Below are 20441 nucleotides of genomic sequence, written 5' to 3'. Positions count from 1 at the left end.
AACCACACAGAGACGAGTGGCATCATTATCATGAGAAAGACAAAGCAGTTATCACTCTGCCACTGCTGTGGAGAGGGGAACCCACATTACATTTCTGTAGCAGGTGCTGTCATCCAGTGCAACATAAACCATTTCTACATGTTATCCATGTACTAAGGTAAGTCAAACTAAGTATCTTGCCCAAGAGTACAACAGCAGTGGCCTACCCACGAGCATCATGCAATATTATTTTTATGATTGTGTGGGCCTTCATTCCCAGAGTTGTGAAACCAATCTGAACGTAGAGTCATTCAACAAAGGAAGATCTTCTCTGAGGTATTATTTTGGTTATATCAAGAAATATGTTCATGATGAATACCCCTTTAACCACAGTAAATGAAAAAAAATGCTTGATTTTGTTTTATCTTCACCATGGCATTAAGTAAAATAGGTATTGTGTTTTAATACAAAAAATTTAGTGTAGCAATTTTTTTGTTCCACTGAATCTGTGTACTGTTCTCCACAGCATATGTCCTTGAGGTCATAAAATCAGTATTCTCTTTTGCCATGCTGTGTAGCTTAGACCTTCCTTAGATTAAGTTACTGAAAGATCAATCACAGACCACAGGCTTATTGTAGCTCAGAACCTTTGCCCTGTGTTTAGAACATTTGTGGAGAGCAATGTAGAGTCTGGACTGTCCGTCTTGCATTGTGATGGACTCCTGCCACTATGTCAGCTTTTACAAGCTCACAGTATAAAGTCATGCTTCTGCTCATCCTGCACTAGGCTTTCTGCAGTGGGAGGTGGTGATCATTCGGACTCAGCCAGTACATTGGGTGAGTCAGCTGTAACCCAGCCCTCAGGTGGGTGGCATTCACTTGGCAGCATGGACACCAGTTTTTCCAGTTTGACCTCATTACGATGTATAAACTGGACATCAGTGCCATCGTTTGAGATGTGAAAAAATGCACGTGACATAAATACCTTCTGCTTTAGGTTATGCAGAATTTAACACCCAATTTAGCACTCTGACACAGGGTCCTGTTCAACAGTTGCCACTATAAATGCACAGGTTGTATTTTCACAAAAGCATCAACATAAAACACACCAATCAAACTTTATGTATGAGCTGTCATCGTCTCACTTCCAATTCATCCATTACACCGTGGTCTCTTCTAGATTTGACAGTTCTGTTAATATGTTGAACACCAGAGGCACCAAATTTATGACTGTTTCTGAAAAATATTCAGCACTTTACAATCATCATTTAATATGCATATCGCTTTGGTACCGGAGAGTAACAAAACTGAAATTGCAAACTAGAAAAAGCACTTGTGGTGCATCAAGCATATGCCAGAGTAAATTGCCCAAGGCTGATTCATATATTGGGTGTGCACAAACACCTTCTCCAATTTTTTTTTCTTTGATAAAACACACTCAAGATTCAGGACACTCAGGATTGTCTGACTGGAGACGTCATAATTCATCAGAAAAAATTAAACACAAAGAGAAACCACAACGATCACATGCACATGCAAGTTTATTGTTTGAGATATTTCAATCAACAACAAATGTAAACTTCACTGGAGGTTCAAACCAAGGAAGACCATACAGAATGCAGTGCCATGTATATTTTTTTCCTAAGAACGCTTTTTACAAAAAGCGTCCCCAGTCAATAAATTTTTATACCAAACAATATCAAAATGACGAGGGAACAAGTCATTAACAGTCACACTAATGGAATGGAACTAAAATGGACAATCAGACAAACGTTGTTCCTGAAATATCACAAAACACTAAATTCACCATCATGCACCAATAGGCTGTACAGCTCTGCAGACTGAGTGTGGAACTGGCTTCAGGTTGAAAAAAGCGTGAGTTGTTTTGCATCTCATTTCAGCTCTATTTTAAACAGTCAGGCCTTGTGTTCTTTCGCAGTGCATGAAGGGAAACCTCCCGGGCGCCAGCAGGCGGCTTCATCAGGTTTGATCTCATTTTAACATCCCACAGCTAAACGCAGGAGGTGCAACTTTGCTTTCCAAGATTCGGTGCACAAGCAACAGGTTGAGAACAAGCCCTTGTGTTGTTCATTTAAGCCAGTTTTGGTGGAAAAAAAAAATGTTATTATGTGGTGTGGTGACTCATACATGACAGCCAGGCTATGTCTAAAAATACATCTGAGAATATTCATACAAATACAAAAGCACTCATGAGTGTCCGTACTTGACGATGAGAATATGTAAAAAATATACATCAAACACTAATAAAACGCAGCAAATTTACATAAATAACTGAGTGAACGCGAATGTAAAAACCCTCGGAGGGACTCCGGGTGGAGGAGGAATGAATACACTGCCGCGGGAGAGCAAGCGCGTGGCGAGGGGCAGCTCAGCCTGCCGTCCTCTCTACTCCAGCTCATCTTCAGGACAGATGGAGCTCGCCGGCTCAGACGTTACACCTGTAGCGCGCACACACACACACACACACACACACACACACACACACACACACACACACACACACGGACACACACGCGCACACACACGCACGCACGCGCACGCACACACACACACGGACACACACGCGCGCGCACACACACACACACACGGACACACACACACACACACACACACGGACACACACGCGCACGCACACACACACGCACGCACGCGCACGCACGCAGACACACGGACACACGGACACACACACAAAATCAATGAATTTTTAGTCCGCCCATATACAGCAATAGACAATAACACCAGGCCCAGATCTGACTGAAAGCATCATGTCTCACTGAAAGGATGGGAAAAGGACTTCATGGCAAAAGTTACACAACAGAGGCTTTCCATCTGACTGCATAATCAAACACGTAAGACTGTGCAAATTCCACATAACATAATCTGCCCAGTGTGTGGAGATCCCTGGGCGGTGTCACATGGCATCATCTTACTTGATTCGTCATCATCGGGAGACTTCTTTTCGTCCTCTGCATAGCCAAAGCTCAGCAACTTCGACATGCTGACAGGGGCTGGCTTCTTCTCATAGGACCTGCGATGACAAGCGAAGCAACAATGATACTAATGCCATCTGTTGCTGACTCACTGTCAGTAAACATCAAACCATGTCAGGAAAATTATTTACTCCTGTATGAAAACCAAATCAGAAAGTACCAACAGAAATACTGCACATTAACCAAGATGGATGGTAACATCTATACTTTACACTGAAAGTTTTATCCCTGCATTTTAAACCTTAATTTCCATTGAAGGAGCTCTTCAGTTAAAGAAACTGGTCTTCCGTACGTAAACCAAGGCAGCCTTCAGAGTGTGTAGCCTCCCTAGTGATTAAAAACTTTCTGTAACAACTTTGAGAAATCCAAGACAAGGAGAGCCACACCCGCTAGTCCCAAGCAAGACATCCAGTCCTCAGGCTTAAGAGATTATACCCATAACTGATAAATGCCATCTGGCTATAATTAACTTTTTGCCATCAGGGTTTAATTTGGACTAAATAGAAAACTCTGCAACAACAACAAAAATGACAAAAAACAAGTCATTCTCTTGTTGAGAGATGGTGGGTAAAAAGCACACAGCTGTGTATTTAATCAGCTAGAATCCTCCAGAGGGACTCTGCCATCAAACCCCGGCACTGCACACAGAGCAGGCACAGTGACACTCATGAGGGCAAAACCACTGAGAGACCAGAAACACTGAAAAAGCAGGACTGCATTACAGGACAACAAAGGATTACAGAGCAAACAGCATACAGAGCAAATAAACACAGAGTCTAACTGTGATACTGTGGAGCAAGGCATTTTTCATCGTAGAGTCAATATTTGGTTTCAAAAGGATTTTGATGTCTTTGGGGATATACATTTGAAGTCCTGTTGTTACATTTGTGGTCCAAATTAAACATTCTTTGCTTAAGATCTACCCAAGAGCAAATCTGGGAAAGGAAACGTAAAAAAAATAAAAGCACATTTAATTCTAGTTTCTTCACAAGGGAAAGATATGAGCCAAAGCCAGATAGTTACAGCACTGAGCTGACTGTGAGGTTTCTCTCATTGCAGACCTTGATCACTCTCGTCCATTGTATACAAGACTCAATTCAATAAAATGAAATCAATGTTAAATATGTTCATAATTCCAACAGCAGGGTAGTGGTTCAAATCTTTTATCTTCAGCAGGACAGCAATTGTTGGTCATAGCATTTAAGCAAGCAGTGAAATGGGTGAGAAAAGAAAGCATGCTTATAAGAGACAGAAGACCCCCTCCCCTGCCGCTGTCTGAGTAATGAGCTCTTCAAAGAGCTCCCTGTGATGAAGCTGGCCAATGCTTCTCACAAACACAGAAGGAGCAAAATTTACAAAAAGAAAAAAAAATCATCTCCTTGAATAAATACTAAACAAAAAACCAGCAAGGGCACAGAGTCACAGCAAACCACATAATCAAAACGTGGCTCTGCTCTGCAGCCACACAGCTGTATTTAAGGCCTGCTGACTGCACAGGTGGGGCTTTTTAATAGCCGTGATCCAGGAAACAATTACAACATTACAATGGCAATTACGACAATTAACCGGATTGAAATGAATTAGATTGAGGTAGATCAGCAATTGGTTTGGCAATTGACTTAAATTTGATTAAGAAAAAGAGGTCCCTCCCTTAAACTTTTAACAGTTATAGCAATTATCATACATTACCACTGAACAATTAGCTATCAGTTTTTTAGAGAGGCCAGATGAGGGCTCTCCTTCCCGGTCCCTGGCCTCAGGAGCGCTCTCTCTCTGATGATATTATCACAGATGAAATTTAAGTAAAGATGTCTGTGCTGGTTGTATGACAGACCGAGAGGAAAGGGAGCACAGTGACATCTCAGCACTGCAGCTTCCGCCAGATTTGCAGTGGCCACGTTACGGACGACTGCTTCTTAAACTTGGTGAACACACCTAATGCTTGTGCAAAGTTACCACGTCCTGCTGGACAGACCTATGCAATAACAGGGTTGTAGTAGACATTAACAATCATACAGAGAGGATACTGACTATAGTTATATTGTAGTTTTTAGTTTCTGAGGCAGCTGGGGAAACATGAATGCGTCTTCCTAAAACCCCTTGAAAAAAGCTGTCACCTGTGTTCAAACTTGGTTTACTAAATGCCGCAACTGTAACTTACTCGCAAATTCCATCTACTTTGCATCCTGACTGAAAACATATGCCTGAAGGCTGGCCTAACTGTGAGACACGCATCCATTTGAATACACATATCTTCAGTCAACACCAGGACAATGAATACTGATTAATGGCTGCCCACACCGCCAGCGTCCTGAGACAGGATACTTATGTGACCTGCATTCAGAACAAAGATGGCGAGGGGGAGCACTTGCAATGATCCACACAACAAACTTTCAGCCAAAACTTCTTCCGTAAGTTGATAAAACATGATTGATGAGAACACATTCAGCTTGCACAACAAATGCATGACCAGGGCAAAAATATGCTAAACAGTACACCATTAACACATTAAGACTGCCATCTAGTGGTGAAAACTACAAAGGCATGTGGCATGCAGCACTCACGTTCTCTTGTACTTGCTTGCCTCCTGATTTCCTGAGGACAAAGACATCTTCTGCATTTGGTTGGCCACATGGTTGGCTTTTGTCTTCTGCAATTAAAAAAATCTCCAATAAGCAACGAAGTGTAACTTTTCACAGCTCTACAAGCCAGAGAGGTGTAAATGAATAGCACACTAGACAAGATAACCAAAATGTGTGGTATCCCCTTGCTGGATTAAATTTCCATATCTTAATTAATTTGAAATCATAAAGTAACAGTCTTCACGGTATTTCCAGCATCTGATAATCATTCCATATACAATACCAGATATTAACTGCAAACTAAGCAAAAAATATATAACTATTCATATTTGACTTGTCGTATTTGTCATATATACTTGTCGTATTTAGGTAATTAATCTAATAATGGTCAGTCTGCATTCAAACAATTTTGTGAGACATTTAAAAGCATGGGTAAATATAATTTAAGAAATAAATTGTCAGACCGGTAAAGTCATTATTTAACCCCTGAAGTACAGTGATGTATTAGTCCTTAAACCTAAACTCATTTTCATTTATCATAATCACATGGATTCATGACTGTCTCCCTCTAACCTTCAATCTCAGGATTTCTCCCCAAGAGCATACAAATTAACTCAAATCTCTTCTGCTATAAAAAAAAAACTCTACAAGCTCAGTTGGTTTGTTTTGTCACTGCACCTGGCAAAGTTGTGCTTTGAACATTTCCAAATTGTGACAAAAGTGTCGCAGGCATGAATTATATGGCATGAAGAACAACGCGGAGATGAAACAGCACTAAACATTCAGTGAAATATGGCCAGATTAAATTAAAAAGAACCTTCAAACCCCGCCAAAAAATGTCCAAATTGCAAACGGAGACAAAAAGAAAATGCTTGGTTAAATCAAAAATCAAGGCAGGGTATAATTTCCAAAAAATATATGAAAAGAAAAAGGAAAAAGATGGAGGAATCTCTGAACTGACCAAAGACTACGAAATAATGATTACAAAAATGGAAATAAGACATCTCCACCCCAAAAGGTGGATACAATCCATGAGATTATGGAGGACACCCATGCGGGAAAAAATGTAAAAAACAAAATAACCATGGTGAAATGAGAAACGGTGTAAGGGGTGCACCGATGGTCTTGGTTTTCCATTCACCTTCTCTTTACCAGAAGTTAAGCTATCAGCTTCCCGCTCCCAAGTAGACTTATTATCACTCCCGAAAGGAGCGTTTGGCCACACTGCGGACCCCTTAGACGGGCTTTCCTGTTCTTCAGAAGTCATGTTATCAGGGGTTGTTCTTTTAGTAGGGCTGAAAGCAGAAAACCATAGTAATTTTCCCTACACCGCATTGCCTTCATAGTGCTTCCCTCTTACAACACCAGCTCTGAAATACAGCACAGTGCTTGAAACAGGCTACGTGAAACCTGTAATTGCAGCATTGAAGTGCACACCCTCACAATGAACCCTTTCAGGGTTCCTATTCAGCATTAGCCCTTAATAGAGCTTAAAGCTCTGTCTGAATATTGGAAAAGAGCTGTTAATTAGTGTGCTCCCTGGCCCTGGAGTTAAAATCACAATGCAATGCAACTGCATTACATAGATTCTTTTTAAAAAAGTAAAAATATTATGTTTCTGATGACTGCAGATGTTTTTCCATGGCCATAAGCAATCAATAAAAAGCACATCAGACCCAATTAAGTCTACAATCCCTGGGTTGTAAACTGATGTCTTTTTGTCCTGAAAGCTGCATTTAATTATTGCTGCTATGGCACGGCTAGTCCCTCTAGAACAGGACACAAACATGCATTTTACATTTGTCTTTTTAAAGGTGAGCACTGAAATAAACATGTAACACTGAACACAGCACTTTTGAGAACGTGTGCCTCCTAGATATCGTAATACATTATGAAAAACACCATTATTCTTTACTTCTGGCTGTCATAATTTTATCAAAAGGCAGGCAAAACAAGATCACAATTAACAGACATTAATACTGGGACACAAAACCCTTGAAACTGGAAATATTTGGAATGTGTGAAATAAATGCTGAAAATCAAGTCTCTGTTGAATTTCAAAGACCTAATGCCAATGTTCAGATTGTTTGGAAGAACGTAACAGCTAAAATATTATAATGCTTAAATAAGCGTTATCTATAACTCATGCAAATACCACCTCACACAATTTCCACGCTGAAACCACAGGACACATAGAAGAAACCTGAAGCACAACAGAGCAGACAAACGACATTATCTCTAGGACAGGTCAGGTGTGGGACATGCACACCCTCTCAGATGCTGCTTTTAAGGTATGTTCTTACCACTTTTCCTGGGATTCGGTGAGAGAGAACCAGTCGGGTGGCTTATATTGTGCATTGGGTTTGGTTTCTACATTGGTCTCTTCATGCCACAATAAACCTACGGTAAAATCACACACAGACGCGTAAATTACACAAATGATACTCCATTCAATCTAGCGTTCCCAATCCTTTTGTCCGCACAGTTCTCATTTTGCAGACTACAGCAAGCACTAAAGACAGGGGTCTCACTCCACATCAGGTGTATGTGACTGAAAGCCCCTCCCTCGCAAGGTTTGCTTGGAAAAAAAGACCCCCCTAATAAAATGAACAAAGGATCTACATATCCATCTTACAGCATACGATCTGTCATACATCTTCCGATTTGCAAAACATGTTATCGTTCCCACCTCTGCCAAATCAACCGAAATGCATTTCCTTAGAAAGCCACCGCGGAAGCTGCAGCCTACCTTTCTGCCCCCCTTGCTTGGCGAGTTTGACATAGTCGGAGTCGGTCTCGAAGATGCCGACGCGCCGGCCGCGGGTCCTCTCCAGCGGCGCGGCGTCGGCGCTGTTCGACAGGCCGGGGATCTGCGAGGTCGGGCCCTCTCTGTTCACGTTGGTCGTGTTATTAGTTATCGAGCCTGGGGATAAAGAGGATACACGCTATCCTCAGCCATAGCTCAGGACGGACATCACGGTCCACCGATTCGCCATCGGCTGTCAAAGGCCTTTCATTATTCCAGCTAGCTGGCTAACCATCGGCTAGTTTCGTTAGCTAGCTGGCTAGGTGACGTTTATCTGTAAATTTAGTGGTCAATCTTAGTTTGCTATATAGTCAAATTACTAGATGCAGGTTCGAGTTAACCTTAATTCTAGTTAACTGGCAACATCTGTAACGCCGGTTAGCGAGCTCCTATCATCCCCCCCCCCCATCATTACGGAAGGTGAAATGCCGCTGGCCGGATACTTTTGATATAACACCTCATTAGCTAATATTAGTCATCATAGACACCACCTAATCAGCTAAACAGATAAAAAGAATCCTCCGTTAAAACATGCACATCACTTACCAGGTTTTCGTCGTCGATGATCTGCTTCGGTACTCATGTCTGTTTAACGTTATTTAATTCGCTTCACAGCTATTCAATACGTCCTGCAATGAAAATAGTGTTACAACGGAGATAAAGTATGTGACAGCTACGTTTTCCCATGTTAGTTAACGTTATAACTCATAACAGAAAATGTACAACAACGAAATAGAGATATCTAGCTAATGTTAGCACATTAACTATCAAAAATCAAAGGTCGCTGGCTAACTGAGTAGCCAACTAGCAATAGCTTGCGAGGTCGCTGTTGGCTAATAATAGCTCCCTAACAAAGCGATGCTGAAGGCCGCCGGTATTACTATTAGCCACCAAGCCAGCTAACTACCATTTCGTCTATTACGTTACATTTACTAAATCGTTTGCTACAGTGATCTTCAAATTAAGTTTTAAAATTTTCTGTAAAGAACAGTCAGTTTTTGAAAATATTTTCAAGCTGCCCAGCCTGCTAGCTACCTTTCGACGTTCAGTGTCTCAATACGGCGAGTGTTTCCGGGAGCGCGCGGGACAGCAGGTTCGTAGCCATGGAGACGAGATCGGAACCGCGGGAAGCCCACCCTCGCGACAGCCGGATCAGCGAGGCAGACAAAGTACGCGGGGCATCTATTGTGCTCCCGTTTGGATAACTTTAGCATTAAAAATAACTGTATAATGTGGATTTCAGTGGACTGCCGTGATTTCAGAGACAAAAACAGTTGTTATTAACAAGGCAAATACGTTTCCATTATTCAGCACTTTCCAACGTGTACACTGTGTACCGTGAGTGCGTCTCTTTTTTTTTACCCTGGAAATAGCGCAACACTTATTTAAAGTAGTCTTAAAGAAGATGGTAGGGTATTAGATGCATTTTGTTCTTGAAAGAACTGTAACTGTGATGGAGCAGGTGAATTCCCTGTCTGTATCTGAGGTGTTTCTCTCTGTGATCTAATGATCTGTGAAAGGAATCTGAAATCTGCTGCCATCTTGTGCTTATCAGAGACACGGGTTAGTTTCTGTATTATGTATTTGAGGATCAGGTGAGTTTGCACAGGTTGTGTGTTCCGCTGGTTCCCAGTATTGGGAGGTGACTGATCACAATGACACCTGGGCTCAAAATTACAATGATCACAGTCACACACCACCAAACCAAGTTTATTTGACTATTCACTGGACACAACAGTCTACTGTGGAGACTAATACAGCAATTGCTAATAAAGCAATGCTAGGAGTTTGACATGGTGATAAGGGTCAGATCTTGTTCAGTTCCCAGGTGGAGCACTGCTGTTTTACCTTGGCTAAGAAGCGTAGCCCAGTGGTGGAACGAACTCCCTGTCCCGCTACGGACAGCTCCTTCACCCCATTCCTTCAGAAGGGGCCTGAAGACGCACCTCTTCAGACTCTACCTGGACTGACCCAGCACAAAATTGCTGCTAAATAAATGTAAATGTAAATGTAGCCTTAAGTAAAATATCCCACTGTATAAATGGACAACATGGAAAAATGTATGTTATATGTAAGTTGTTCTGAATAAGAGCATCTGCAAATCAAATGTAATCTAACATGAAACAGACAGACATCACAGAAAGATGTACATACGCTTGAAGGATTTCACATTATGTGTGTAAGCATTACTGAGATTAGCTTGGCACATACTGATACGACATTGATCATACAAAACAGACTTCTAAAGGGAGAGCAAAAAAAGTACATTTTGCATATTTTTTCAACATCTAGAATCTGCACACCTAGACAAGCTCAGTCAAACTGTATCCATTAAGAGCTCCTTAAGAGATGTTGCTCTGTAGTAAATGCAGACATCATGTACCTTTGCTGTGTTGCATAATACATAATACTGCTTATACTGTGTGCAACTACCAGACCTGTTAACTTGACAATAAGTGTACATTTAGTTTTATCATAACATTTTTGTGAACAATAATGAGAAAAATACTTGACTATCCTATTTTATTGTGGACTTTATTACCTTTGTTTTTTTTTTGCTATACCAGTGAAAAATTTCAGCAAAATGAATAGTAGACACATGAAAACTATGAAAACTCAATTATATATTTTAAAAACAGACATATATGTAACCTTTAAATTAATCAAACTGAACCTATGCTCCACAATTAATCACAAAACATTTTCCTAGATTCAAACAGTAAAAAAGTCCACTCTATTATTTTGTTAAAAAAAAAGACACCCTGCGCAATACATTTAATTGATATCATACAAAATATCCACTATCTGTCTACATTTCTGTCCATATTCTGTCAGAGCTTCAGAAATCATTGCCTGGAAGCACTTGGTATTTGACCTTTGAATGCTTGGCCTTCCAGACCATCACTCCACACACCATGGCTATGGCTGCCAGCAGAGCTCCAACACAGACAACAAGGTTCATGTTCAAGTTCATGCTGGTACCTGGAAGAGAGGTAAAGATAAGTACAGATGTTCAGGTAGGAAACAGAACCACACTTGTGGTGAGCTCATCTATCTTGGGATGCATGGTGTGATTCACAGCTTGGGGACATGTGTGTGCCAATGAGGTGCTATGAAGTAGTAATTTCATCAAAACAGGCTTGTTTGGACTAGACTGAGCCCAGCCTCACCTGCGCCTTCACATCGAAAGTTGAAAAAAATGCCGTTATTAAACCTACAAGTGTGCTGATTTGCTGGCCCAAAAGAAACATTCTTGGAGGGATGTAGTCTAAATCAGGACATCCACAGTCAGAACAGTAATGCGGAAAGATCTGGAACCTCCTGTTAACAAAAGGAACCTTCTAGGTGTTAGATGGAGGGAACACAAGAGTTGAATATTTGGCCTTAATAGAATGCCTGCAGTTCACATTTCAACTGACCTGTGTGCACCTGAGTGCAGACACATGCAGCTGTTTAGCCATTTTGTCGTTAACTTTGATTCAGTGTGGAAAAAAACAGATGGAAGTGTTTCTTTTGTACTGTCAAGTGTAACTGACTAATGTAATATCTAATAATATATATCTTCCAGTCTACAGTCAGTTATATTTTGCATTTTGCTCCCTTTTTCATTCAACTAGCAGTCACTATTTATATATGTAGGCTTGTCACCACTGCAGTGACAACCACTCAGCTCACAGACGTGTGGGGTGAGGTGCATGCGGTTAGGCTCCAGGTGGTTGTAGGTTTTGAACCCAGGCCATAGCGCTCAGTCTGGTCTTGGAACAAGTTCTTTTGCTTTTTAAGCCAATTGGGAGCCCTGAGGACTGCACTGGTGAGCAAGTATTCACATCTGATGAGTTGGCACCCAATTCTGTTGAGTTACCGTCAATGGCTGAGCTTCTTGTGAGTCGCAAAGGCCCCCGGGAAATGTAGTGTCTGGAGGTCTGGACACCTGCTGATCTTCTGTGATGGTGGTGCCCTGCAGAGGCATTGGTGCACCCCTGAGAACACCTTGTGGAGACACCTCCAGCCTGGCACAGGATCACTGAGCAGCTGATGAACACCTACAGCCAAAGAGAGTGGGTTAACACAGATTCCAATGACAGAACTAAATAATACCAACTTGAGAAAAGAAAAAGAGAAAAGACGTTTATTAAATAAGATTGTGCAGTATAAGATACATATGTGTAAGCAAGCTCTTTTTACCATTACACTTATAATAAAACTTTTATTTCATGAATAAATATTTTCATATAAAGACAAAATCTTTGAAAGAAATCAGACTTTTTAAAGGAGATTTCATTGACTTTGCTGTCTTTTTGGGTTCCTCTTGAGTAGTTTAGTGTTGTCTATATAACCTCGAAGTCCTCACTAACACTAATAAATGTTTCTTTGTATATATATCTGCTGTCCACTATTTTGATAGCATTTATGCACCATTTTCCTCAATACCCATTTCCTTGCTAAGAGAAGCAAAAGCCATACAGGGGAAAAAATAAGTGGTCTTTCATTATGATTTCATTTACGATCATAAATCTTGCAATGGGAAATACAATATTATCTTGTAAAAATCAGTTGTGTGGTCTAGAAGAACAAATAACCAAGAAAGACATCACAAAAAGCATGAGAATGTTACCTCTTGATGCATTCCAATGAAAGCAAAAGCTTCCATTCCAAATCTGTATTCAGAACTGTTGCCTGGATACACCTGCACCGTGTCATCAACAACACACCTGGGAAGATCAAATTACCCAATGTTACGGCGAATCCTGAAAGTGCTGTTTATCCATTTTAGTTGATACAGCAATCGCCCTAAATCCATAGTGTCATGTACCCATTTTCAATGATTCTGTAGAATACGTGGTAGCTGGGGTCATCGATGGGGGTTGCTCTGCAGGACTCTACAAACATCAGAGTGTTGGGAAGAGAGGAGGACGATATAATTTCCATGTAGATCATCTCCTTCAGAGCCACTTCCACTGGGTAAGTGCTGGGGTCCACCATTCTGTTGAAGAGGTTGCTGTGGAAGAACTCAAACTGGTAGGTGAACTTGCCGAAGCCTCTCTCGGTGAACACGTAGGGAATCCTATGCGCTCTGAATTCCAAAGAAACTGTGCCCTTTTTGGGGTACACACACGAGAACCCAATCTCCACCCCATGTTCCCTGGTTATGACCTGGTTGGGTTTGTCGAATGTTGTAATCTCGTTTTTGAAAATGAGGTGGTCCTCGTCCTCCTACAACAATTCGAAAATAGTTTTTAGAATACATACAGTTATTACATTATATGTATTTAGAAGACACTATCCAATTCAAGTTATGAATATTTTGGTACCAGACGATCTCAGCTTCTTGCATACATTTATAAAACAAAAAGAAGGAGGTTACCTCTAGCTCTGTCCCACAGGAGTTGAGGGACATGGTGGCGACCACATGAGTGCTGTTGGAGATCAGAGTGCAGGCTGGGTCATTTAGACGCAGGTGGTCTTCGTAAAGTCCAATGACAGATTTTCTCACTTCAACAGTCATTGTGGACTCTGTACAAACCACATTAGTGTCACCTCTACCTGTAAAGTCAGAAGTAAGTAACATCATCATCAATCAATCAAGCAATCATCATCATCACGCAATAAGAACAATAATTATTATGATAATAACAATAATCTCTTCTAGAAATGGTTGTTTCGTAAACTCCTTGAATGCCTTCTGTTTGTGCTGTCCCCTGAAGTAAATCCAGGAAATAGGCTACACTTACCCCTAAGCTACACAGCCAACACATCTGTATTGCAGATTATTTGCTACAGAAAGGAACACTGAAACAATGATGACGTACAACATATGATTAGGAAAATTAATAATTTTTTTTTACCCGGTATGTGTCCAACCATCACAATGACACATCTCATCTCTGAGTGATACACATCAGACCTGCAAAGATGAAAACTGGTATCAATGCATTATGATAAAAATGACTTTACATTAGTAAGCAAACTTAAGTCCTTAAGAGATCTCCTGCAAACTGCTGTTCAGCACAATTCATAGATTCAAAGTACAAATACAGCAAACTGAAAGCATAAATTCCATAAACACTTTCAAAAAATAGGTCTGCCATTTAAATGATTGACATCAACATTAAACCAAATTACAACAATAAAATTTGGTGCACACCTTACTAATTATTCAATATTGTAAAAAGTCAATAACTAATGTTCCCAAAATACTTTCAAGTAACTCGGCCCTGAACATTTTCATACCGTTAGAAGAGAAAGCAGTCTTGTGAGCAATTATTTAACTTACACACATATAAATTGCATAAACATAACCAATCATAATCTCATAAATAATGTTAAATAATGTTCTGAGTAATTTCAAACTTACCCTGACTGGCTGACTGCAATAAAACAAATGGGAAGGTGATCATGAAGGTCATTTTGTACTGGAGTCCAACTGATTGTCAATTCTGCAAATCTCCCAACTAGGGTTATTGTCTTAGTCACGTTCAGAGGCCCACTGATGATGAATTCACTGAGCCTTTGACAAGAAAAATGGTTATTACTGGGTCCAAACACAGTAAATGATGTTAGGCTATGGATATCAAAAACCTAATCGGTCACAAAAGTACTTAACCATCAAATGATGTTATGTCTATAAAAACAAAAATATTTCAGTGTAAGCATTTGAAATCTTCGATACTGATGTAGAAAATGATATTTATGACATCAGATGCTCTTAAATGTACCAATACAGCGCAAGGCTAAACAGATTAATCAGGGGAAATTATGCTTTTCTGTATTCACTGTTTCTGGACAATGTTGTAGCAACAAAAGCAAAATGTCCACATGACATTCTGGCATCATAATTGTGTTAGCTGGTGAGTTCCACTGGGTTAATATGCAAAATATGCACAAGCTAAGGAGTGATCAGATGGCAGACCAGAAGGAGACTTATGTGTGGTCTGTGGGCCGGTGGTTTTTTTGTTTTTTTGTAGGAATGAGTGAGATAACAGTTTGGGGACTTCAAGAGCTACAAGTTATCAACTCCTGAATGGGTTATTCATCCAACATCTTACTTACACCAAAGAATAACAACTTATGTGTACCAGTGGTTATCAGACTGGTTGTTAGAGATACATTAGTTGAAGTACTGGTGACTAAATGGCTTTCATTTCACAGTTAAACACAAACACATCTATAAAAGGGAGATAACCCAGTGTCTACACTTCTAAAAATTCTGTACTGAAGCCTACTGCGCACTATTAATTGAATGTGAGCCTCTGATTAACTGAAACAGATGCAAGCTTGTTGGATTGTCCTGGGATCTGATCCTTGGTTGTTATTTGACACAACAAGTGTTTGTTCGAATGGGAATCCAGTCCTGCTTGAAACTGATTATAACATCCATCATAAGTCATAGGTTCTCTTAAAACGGAAGGAATTTCTTTTATGCTGTAGCCAGTTGTGGCTGCCTTACTGTGAGTTAGTAGCTTCTGCTTTGACTCTGATTTCTAGGTTCTGGTCCACTGAGGCATTAAGGAAGTCTCCGTTGTGCGGAGTTGGGTGCAGAAATCTGGGTAGGTATAAGCCTTCGGTGCAGGAAGGGACTTGTCCATCAACTGAAGTCCATTGAAAGAAAATTAGTCAGTTGAGATGACTATTGTATTATACATTTTTATACAGAACATTAAATACATATAATGCAACAAAATTGTAAAAAATAATTGAAAATTAGTTTTAATAGCTGAATTTCAGTTTAGTTTCAGTTTTATACATAACGTTTACAACTATCTAAAGTGCACAGAATTAAAATGAGTCCCTTTTAGGACCATTTCGCATTAACACTTTTAAATTCAGCAATACTTGTGAAATGAAAACATACAAGGACAGAAACTGACCTTGGAGAGCAAACTGCAAAGGAAGCCTGCTCATTGGTGCAACAGGAGGAAAAGCTGTCACAGGGGTCATTTGCTGTGACAACCAATAAGAGGTTGTGGTAGGTGTGGATGGTGTTGTGCTTGAGTCTGACAGTGGTGACCTCAAAGACATGGTGCCATCAGAATACTGGAGCCAGATAGGCTGTGTGGGGAAATCCTCCAGAACAAGCTCAAACACGTGAGCCCCCAAACTTGAAAAGGAATATGATAAGGTGCAGGTCTCCTACAGAGAAAAGAGGGTAAAGAGCTTCTTTACACATCTCTGTTACAGAATACAGAATACGTACACAATGCAATATGTGTACAAAACAGTCAATAAGTAATACATTAGCTGAAGATTACTTCGTCGTCGTACATTCAAAGGGTGTGAAGTTGTGCACGTATAATCTACCATTCACTATGCATTCCTCCACAGAGATGTTTGGATCACATTACGGAAAGACCTGTTGTGCTGATGGTATTAATCTGATCAATAATAATCTGGAGTTCAACTTGTACAGGCTTCCATCTTAACAGACAACAGTACAATGTAGCATGCAGGATGTTCCAAGATGCACTCACTGATAGGGTCTGACGACATCAAATTGAAATGCAAGATGAAGAAAAAAAAAAAAACATAGAATGGCTCACAGTAGTGTGCACTAGGCATGCTAGCTGTCAAACAGGAGCAAAATAGAACATGCCTACAGCTGAAATCGGAGTCTAGGAGCATGCCAGAGGATAAACAGGAGCAGCAGGACTTTCTGCATATCTTGGCTTGTAATAAAATTCTTTTGTCTGGTGAAGAGGATCAAAGTTTCAAATGATGCTACAATGGAAGGGTGCTGTCCTGCTTCAACAAGACCCAAGATAAATGCAGCTGCACGTTGAGAGTGGTCCATGACTAACACAGAGTATCTGTAATGAACTCTTTATCATTTAGAAATATTTTTACGGGAGTTATGTGGGCATGGGATGCCTACACTTCCACCGATTTCTGCTTAAAGCATAAAAACCTGTAAACGCAGGCACTTGGTAAATTCACAGTGTTTAAAATCTCACACAATTTCATCATGTGTTTAAGTGTCTTTTGTCTTCTTACTTGATCCAGGTGGAAATTTTGGTGCTGATAACAGTCACCACACTCAACGTCCCTGATCTGTCCATATCTACATCTGACACGGTCTCCATCTGGGTCATGGCCCATAATGCTTATCCTTCTGGGACAGTTCTGGGGAATGCTAACAATAAAAACAAAGTCAATCCAAAAAAATCAATAACATCAATTCTGATACATATTTTTTAGACATTTGTTTCATGTGTATGTCTGCAGTCTATCCAAATCAAATTTGCAATATGATTATGGAGCTGGTAATAAACCACAGGGAACATGGTTATTCTGACATGCATCAACTGCACAGACACACATATACTTACAAATTAGCAACACTAAAATACCCATTTGTAATAATAATATCAGTATACAAAATGTTATAATATATAACAAAAATAAAAACATACAGGTGCATGTGTATCTGTTGAGGATATGTAAACATCTGATTTTTTTTATTAGAAGTGCTTCAGATATATTGCACATATAGGGTGAGACTGTATATAAAACATGACATTACCGGATGGAGGGTATAATGGTGGTCAGTGGGGATCTGTTTGGGGCATTTGTGTCAGATCTAATTCCAAGATCCACGTATGTCAAAAGGTTCCATCCTCCACCACCCCGTATGTTGAAAACCCATCCAGAGCTGGCAGCGCTGCAATGGTGACAAAAACAGACAACACTGAAAGCACCTTGCGGAGAAGCTGGCCGACACTTCTCGCACAAGTGAGCAAAAAAAGAACAAAGGTTAAAAGAAGCAAGAATTTATTTTAAAATTCACACAGACAAAGAAACCAGCCACCACAAACCAACAGCAGGAACAAAATGAGAGGGGAAGGCTCCCCTTCACACACATACCCAGTCCCATGAAATATCTAGGTCTAAATTCTCAATCTAATTGAGGTACCTACCGCAGTTGAAAAGGTTTGTCACTCAGAATGCGTCTGGTCATGATTCCCTCTGCCTGACACCAGCTGCCTCCAGCAGAGTTGTAGTAGGTCTCTATTGGGGCCATTATAAATCGCGTGACGTTCCCGCAGTTGCCAGTGTAACAACTCCAGGGGTTCGTTTGTGCACACCCAACACTTAATGCATGTTTGAAGCGAAAGTCCACCTGCAATTTGTGTGTATACATATATATATATATATATATATATATATATATATATATATATATATATATATATATATACATATATAAAACATCTGAACTAAATTTCTTAAACATTTCATTCTATTAAATGAACTTTAATTCCACTTAATTAAATACAAACATTTAATACATAAATACATACATTAAATAACTTTAACCTCAGAACACAACACCGTATCAAGAAAACAACGGATAACCAACTGTAAAGCACATCAATCCAGCTGAGAAGCCAATAGCATCTCGGTTCCACATTTTACCAGGGACTACAGCTACTAGAGGATAATGCATGAGTGTAAAGACATGTACGCTAATCCTCACCACGAAGGGTCCGTGTGGGGTCCATCCTTTTGGGGTGAAGGTCATGGTGCCTCCATAGAAGTAGGAAGCAGATGCTGTGAAAGCCCAGGTCAGAAGCAGCAGTAGCGTGAGCTGCAACATGGTGCCCGAGTTTCACAGCTTGCGGGTGGCATGGATGCACATTTGATACCCTTCCTACACAAAGAATACGGGCCTCTGCGGTTCCAAACGCACACCCACTGGAATGAGGAAGCTGGCGGCACAGACGGCAGAAAGAGGTTTAACACGTTCAACAGTTTTATTACAAAAGGCACCGGGGACACTGCCGCACAAATCAAATTAAGCTTGGAAGTGAGTGGAGTGCTTATACGTGCACTATCAAGTGTCAGCCATTTACACTCTCCTTACAGGTGTAGTTGACTCTCTCTACTAACGCACTCTCTTTTTGCAAACAGAGAGATCTTTTTTTCTTTGTCAGTTCTGATCTTCATGCAGTAGCCTTACTTTGAGTGCACTCTCATGCATGCAAATGCTTTGTCGGTCATTAAATTGTCAATCACTCAAATTTCTCTCACTCACACTTCAGACGTATGATTAAAAACAAAAGCATCGCAAATATTTCATCTTCTCCACTGTCAACAGGAAAAAGGTGCTCATGCTTAAAAGTAAAAACTTAAAAGATGCCAACATAAAAAATTCTATATTAATTAAATATAAACACAAGGTGCAAATGTTTCGGCTGACAGACCCATCTTTAACGCCTCAGTTCTCTTTGCCACTGTGGGTGCATTAGTGTGCATTAGCTGGGTATATCCTTTGATTGTTAATTAGCTGTAACCTCCAAAGAGATGTGTCAAATCCAGACACAAAACTTTGAGAAATATAATAATGTACATGCCATCAAATTCATCCAGCCACACATACATTCATTATTATTATGATTGATTGCTTAGCAGTCCTTTATCCAGGGCCAGCTATATAGGAAGCATGTTATGCATAATGCTATAGCAATTCAGAACCAGCGCTGTGCAAAGACACAGGCATGCCCCCCAGGGATGAGAACCAGAGAACTTCTGGATATATTTTCAGTCCCCAAACCAGCAGAGCACAGTGCTACTCACTCTACATCTCAACATCCACAAGTCATTTTCCTTTAAAATAAATCCTATAGCCTTAGCTAAATATTTAATCAAACATGCCAATGCATTTGGAATCTGGCGAGTGAAATTGCTATTTACTGTATGAACTTGCTTGCAAAGTTAAATACAAAATATACTGTGAAAGACTTAATGGCCTGCGAAGGACTTAATCCTACAAAAGATACCAAGTAATTGTAGCGGTAAATTCTAAAGAGGCGAAGCTCAAGGGTTTTTAATCAGAAAAATGACCATGTCCACATGACCGAGTGTTGACAGTCAATCTGACAGAACCTGTTCCGATAACACTGATCGCTGGGACAAAAGAGGTCTGACGTTTCGAGACTGATCCTAATTCCCAACAAAGAACTATTATAGTCATAAATGCCTTGCAAACACCGTGTTCGTTGAAAGGTGCGCTCTTTCTTCTGGTTCCACTTGAAATGCTCACTATGACTGACCTCTACAGGAAAATGA

General features: G+C 40.3%; 2 protein-coding genes across 2 annotated transcripts; both read right to left on the bottom strand.

Moving 5' to 3' along the window:
• Positions 1-1578: 1578 nt before the first annotated feature.
• Positions 1579-9482, bottom strand: c14h7orf57 (chromosome 14 C7orf57 homolog). Its single transcript, XM_036545471.1, has 8 exons — positions 9414-9482; positions 8925-9007; positions 8322-8495; positions 7876-7972; positions 6714-6867; positions 5555-5640; positions 2931-3028; positions 1579-2438 (listed from the first exon to the last, which is right to left on the bottom strand). Exons 2-8 carry the CDS (start codon positions 8959-8961, stop codon positions 2386-2388), a joined length of 699 nt encoding a protein of 232 aa, XP_036401364.1. The 5' UTR covers positions 8962-9007; positions 9414-9482; the 3' UTR covers positions 1579-2385.
• A 1735-nt stretch (positions 9483-11217) lies between these two features.
• Positions 11218-14785, bottom strand: LOC118788752 (CUB and zona pellucida-like domain-containing protein 1). Its single transcript, XM_036544785.1, has 6 exons — positions 14734-14785; positions 13744-13922; positions 13192-13592; positions 12994-13090; positions 12241-12421; positions 11218-11360 (listed from the first exon to the last, which is right to left on the bottom strand). The coding sequence occupies exons 1-6, from the start codon at positions 14783-14785 to the stop codon at positions 11218-11220; spliced, it is 1053 nt and encodes a 350-aa protein (XP_036400678.1).
• Between the last annotated feature and the right edge of the window lie 5656 nt (positions 14786-20441).

Source organism: Megalops cyprinoides, chromosome 14 (assembly GCF_013368585.1).
Source record: "Megalops cyprinoides isolate fMegCyp1 chromosome 14, fMegCyp1.pri, whole genome shotgun sequence".
In the NCBI taxonomy this organism is placed as follows: Eukaryota; Metazoa; Chordata; class Actinopteri; order Elopiformes; family Megalopidae; genus Megalops; species Megalops cyprinoides.
Note: the sequence above shows the minus strand (reverse complement) of the source record. Positions and strands in the feature narration are given on the sequence as shown.